General features: G+C 36.3%; 1 protein-coding gene across 1 annotated transcript; it reads right to left on the reverse strand.

The window, feature by feature from the left end:
- Positions 1-985: 985 nt before the first annotated feature.
- LOC136813571 (uncharacterized) lies at positions 986-4,287 on the reverse strand. The gene is made up of 5 exons (XM_067070075.1): positions 4,225-4,287; positions 3,844-3,917; positions 3,066-3,157; positions 1,985-2,088; positions 986-1,512 (listed from the first exon to the last, which is right to left on the reverse strand). The coding sequence occupies exons 1-5, from the start codon at positions 4,285-4,287 to the stop codon at positions 1,159-1,161; spliced, it is 687 nt and encodes a 228-aa protein (XP_066926176.1). The 3' UTR covers positions 986-1,158.
- Between the last annotated feature and the right edge of the window lie 500 nt (positions 4,288-4,787).

Raw genomic sequence — 4,787 nt, forward strand, 5'->3', positions numbered from 1 at the left:
GGTTATTTTGCAAAATGCCAAGTTTTTCTTTTTTAATTTTTAATTTGTTCTCGAAAGCATTTTGTTCTGAGTGCATTTTCAAGCAATCTAGAGCTCAAATTTTCAAAATTTTCCCCTCGGGACAAACCATGGTTGACCCTTCAAAAAATTGAATAGATGAAAAATAGACGATGATAGAAGATGGAAAAGATTTGTTGAATTTTAGGAGGATTTTTGACTTATTTTAGGAATTTTAGGAGGAGTGGGATCCCTGATTTAAGAAAATTAGAGCAAATTAATTTCTCACAAAAAAAAAGAAACTAAACAGTTCGAATAACTAACTTTAAAGACGAAACTTTTTAGTTTGATCACTCAAAATTCGTTTAGACAGTCTGTAACTGTGAACCTGATTCTGAACTTAGTCAGAATGCTGTAAAAATATTTCAGAAAGATTTTTTGGAATGTCACTAAATTTTAATTTCACAGTGTTTAAGTCTGCTCTACTGGAATCCAAAGAAAACAGGCCAATTGTCAAAGGTGTTGCAATCTCCATGAACAGAGCACTTTAGGTGTAAAATCTTTTGTTAAAAAGTTGTTTTCAAGAATGTAGGAAAATTTAGAAAGCTTTACACAGTATTAATAGTCAGAAGTCAAATTTCAAAACAATAAGCCTAATCTTAGAGCTGACAAGTCCATCAAATCTTTTTTTAAAAAGAGGGACTAATTCATTCACTCTGGCGATAAGAATTAATGAACCGGTTTACCGTCACATAAATATTTGATGCAGCAAAACTTCATTATTCATTATTTCTACCTGGTAGCTTCTAAACTTGAATTCCACTGTGAAACAGTTGCTTTCACTTTCAGAATCAAAATCACATGCACAAAAATTCAAAAATTGAGATGCGTCTAAAATGTAAGTTTTTAAAACACCCTTGTAACCACCCACTGCTTTAAAAAACGCCCGAAAACATGGTTTTGCGTAGGGAAGATGTTATTTTAGTTTACTTTGAGGAGTGTTTTGGATAGTTTGGCATGAAAAAAAGAAGAAAATAATGAGTTTTTAAAGAAATAATGAACTTGAGCGGTAGCGGATGGTAAACCAGTTCATTAATTCCCCTCACCTCAACTGCCATGAAAATTTTGAAAATAATCAACCAGCTAGAGGGAGCGAGCAAACTACTCATCCTCATTGTGGCTGGGGATTAAATCCAATTTTTTCATCGCAGTTAACTGAGACCCTGACCAATCAGGCTCAGGCCTCAAGGAGTCAGGTCCAAGAACACGTTTATAACTTTGAAATTTAGACCGCTGACTTCTACTCTTATCATGGTGATTGTCCAACACCTCAAATAATTGGTCTATTTGCTTTGGTCTCCAGGTGGGTTTCCTAACAATAAAAGTTTTGACGTCCCCATCAACCTCATCTTCGTCTGATGATACCATATCAATGGTTACGATTTTTCTCCATAATTTCTTTGAACATGAATCCAACGTGGAATCGTTCAACGTTGTAATACGTGTAAGGAGTTTCTGTTAATGAAGAAATAGAATGTCAAATGAGAATCAAATAAAAAGATTGCTATTTAAGACAGCCAAGAATCAAGCAGGTATTTTGACAGAAGTAAACATTAGTTTAAACCTTTGTCAGCTGGGCGAATTTAGTCAATTGAGGGGCACCTTTAAATCTAATGGCGAAGGTGCTTTTGACAGTCCGCCGCCCAATTGAGCCAGGGACCTTTTTTTAATTTACATTTTCGAAAAAGTGCACTCTAAAAATTAAAGAAGTCTTAAATTTCATCAAAATTAGAAACTTTTGACTGAAAGAAAAAAAATTGACCGACAAAATCGTTTGTAATCTCCATTCAAAGTGTCTGCAAGCACCTGTCAGCCATAAAAAGTAACTGTTTGTGGTTAAAGATTTAAACTTAGATTTTCTACCATAAAAATAGAACCTAGTTTTTGTGCCTGGACAGCTTCAAAGTAATTAGCCAAAACAACTCACCTGATCTTTACGTGATTTTTTGGCCATATCCTTTTTGTAGTTGGGATTCTTCCCTCTTCGCCGATTTGTGTCTCTAATGGACTTGAAACGAATGTGTATTGCATCTGAATAAATAAAATTAAAATCATGATACAGACTGACTGATTTGGTCGGAAGTAAAATGCAAGAAAAAAATATATTTGGAAAGTGAATCAACTTTGTTGAGCCAAGGATAAAAGCTCGAAAATAGGCTATCAAAAGAAAGATCTTTGAAGTCAGACCCAAAATAACTTAATAGGTTGGAATGTGGATGTCTGGTGTGAGGGTTGCCTGTTTAAACAGTCCTACCGTCAATCGGGGTTACTTTCATAAATGAGGGGTAACTTTCATCAACTTCAAACAGCAGATTTTTCTGGTCTGCAATTTGTAAAAGTAAAGAAAAACAACACAGTACTTATTTACAACTTGTTTGCATTCAATTTACAATCAATTACCAGACAATCTCAATTGAACGGAATCGACGATCGAACCAAATCGAACGCAAGCGACCGATTGAAATTCGATTGTTAAACGCAATCGAATCTCAATCGAAAATTACCGCAATTTTCAGATTCGATTGATATTCGATTGCGTTCGATTACGTTCGATTGATGTTTGATTGCGTTCGGATGTTTGGATTACAGAATTCTGCCTTACTTACAGTTGAGTTCCCTAATATAACTCTTATGGTAGTTGATCCCGACGGGACAACAAAGGGCGTCAAAGACTCTTCTTTGCTTTATGTTAAACGCAATCGAACGATAATCGAATGCAGTCAAACAACAATCAAACCAATCGAATATTACTCAGAATTTTGACGTTCGATTGAGATTTGATTGCGTTCGATTTGGTTTGATCGTTGATTCCGTTCGATTGAGATCGTCTGGCAATTAAAAATAACAGACCAGAAAAATCTGCTGTTTGGAGTTGATGAAAGTTACCACCTGCTTATGAAAGTAACCCTGATTGACGGTATATTTCCTCCATTAAGTGCCACCCTCTTATAAGCATGCTTTCACAGGCTCCTATTTTAAAAAATCATAGAATAAATTCAAGTCTTTACTTGTGATTTCTTCAGATGAAGTTTCAGGGCTTGTGCCTTTTACAAGTTCCAAGATTCGTTTGGACAATTCTCTGTTTGCTTCAGTGAATGGACTAAAATGAAAATTTAACTTTTATAAGCACAGTGGTAATCAAATCAGGCTTTTCAACAAGTAGGAGAGTGACACAACATCCATGTAGTGAATGAACATAACATGCATGAAATGCAAGAAATCTTTACGAAATATGCGCATAATTTTTTATAGAAATCTTATTACAGAATCATAATATAATAATTCAGGCACATAACTTTCTGCTCACCATACAAGATTGACGAACACACACCTCTTATTGAAAGACGTGCAAATCAAATAGGAGATTAGGACTGCCTATTGAATTTGTTCCTAAATAATCATTTGGTGCTTTTCTCAAAGACCAGAATTTGGTAAACCTATTCCCGGGGGGGGGGGGGGGGGTACTACCCTTGTCAACCGACGGGGGTGCTCCGCTGAGGTTCGAAAAATGGACCCTATGAGGGACTCGAAATTTGCGAAAAAAGTGACCCTGAATGGGACTGAAATTCCAAAATTTTCTCAAATTTTCTACTTTTTCCCCAAATTTTCCAAAAATAGGCACCCTACGAGGGACTGATTTTTCTATTTTGGTGTTTTTGCAAACCTACCTGGGACTCGTGGAGGTTAAATAAGGTACCCTGACCAGCGGAGCATCCCCGTAACCCATCTTGCCCCAGTACCCCCCCGGGACCAATTCCCTTTCAATTTAGTTTAAATTATACTCACTTCGTTTCTGTCAATATCCAAGGTTTAAAACCTTCTTTCCCAGATTCCTCCTTCAGAGTATCACGGACAAGGGTCTGAATGAAAAAAATTATTGTACGGTAGAAAAAATACTTATGAGTTATGTGGAAAAATTCCCAAAGTTTCCTGAATCTTGGTAAAAAAACAGTTGATGCTTTCAAAAATAATCCTCTTTAAAAAGAAATGCCATTGCCGCACAAGAATCAATCTAAAATATTTTCTGTTCGTGTCCAGAAACCTGATTTTGAACAAGTACGAGGCCAGTTGATTCTCACATTTGTAAGAAGTTGTGTATTTATACTACTGTTAGCATGACTAACTTTAAAACAGTAATACCAATCAAATTTTGAGAAATGGCTTTACCTTGATTTCATTGCTGGCAACAAATCGCTTCTTTTTCGACGTCTTGTTAGGGGACCCGTCCATATTCATTTGACAACGCAAAACGTCAAATTGACGTTATCCTCTGAACCCCCCACCCCCCACAGATAACGTCAAGCGATGTACTGATGTTTACCAAAGATTGTAGCCATTTTTCATCAAAGTTTTCCCGTTCCGTCGCAAAGTCCGTACTTGGTTGTACCCATGCGTGTATGTGTTCTTTTATTGACCTTTATTTAAAAAGAAATTAAAAGCTCCACTTGGCGCTAGGTCCGTGCCGTGTTTTAGGCGTACCACCTTCTTTGCCAACTTGTGCGATGTGGTTCGCTCGATCGCGCAAACAATGAAAATATGATGTAATGATAACAGAGCGCGAACCAATGGGATTATGCGAGCAGCAAATTTTCATGTATTTCATACACAAATATGTTTTGAAAAGCTTATAAAGTATAGTGTGGTTGGTATGGTTACAAGTATCCGCGATTTTCACAAAAAGGTATAACTTTGATTTTTTATAACGTCAAACCTAACTTTTGAAAACCCCC

The sequence above is a fragment of the Clytia hemisphaerica genome, unplaced genomic scaffold (assembly GCF_902728285.1).
Source record: "Clytia hemisphaerica strain Z4C2 unplaced genomic scaffold, Clytia hemisphaerica genome assembly, whole genome shotgun sequence".
NCBI lineage: Eukaryota > Metazoa > Cnidaria > Hydrozoa > Leptothecata > Clytiidae > Clytia > Clytia hemisphaerica.

What these genes read in the sequence shown, in the direction of transcription:
- LOC136813571 (XM_067070075.1), bottom strand. Translation starts at nt 4,287, where the DNA reads ATGGACGGGTCCCCTAACAAGACGTCGAAAAAGAAGCGATTTGTTGCC. An exon ending in TTGCCAGCAATGAAATCAAG is followed by an intron (nt 3,918 to 4,224) that starts GTAAAGCCATTT and finishes TTTTTCATTCAG; the next exon opens with ACCCTTGTCCGTGATACTCT. An exon ending in AAAAATCACGTAAAGATCAG is followed by an intron (nt 1,513 to 1,984) that starts GTGAGTTGTTTT and finishes CTTCATTAACAG; the next exon opens with AAACTCCTTACACGTATTAC.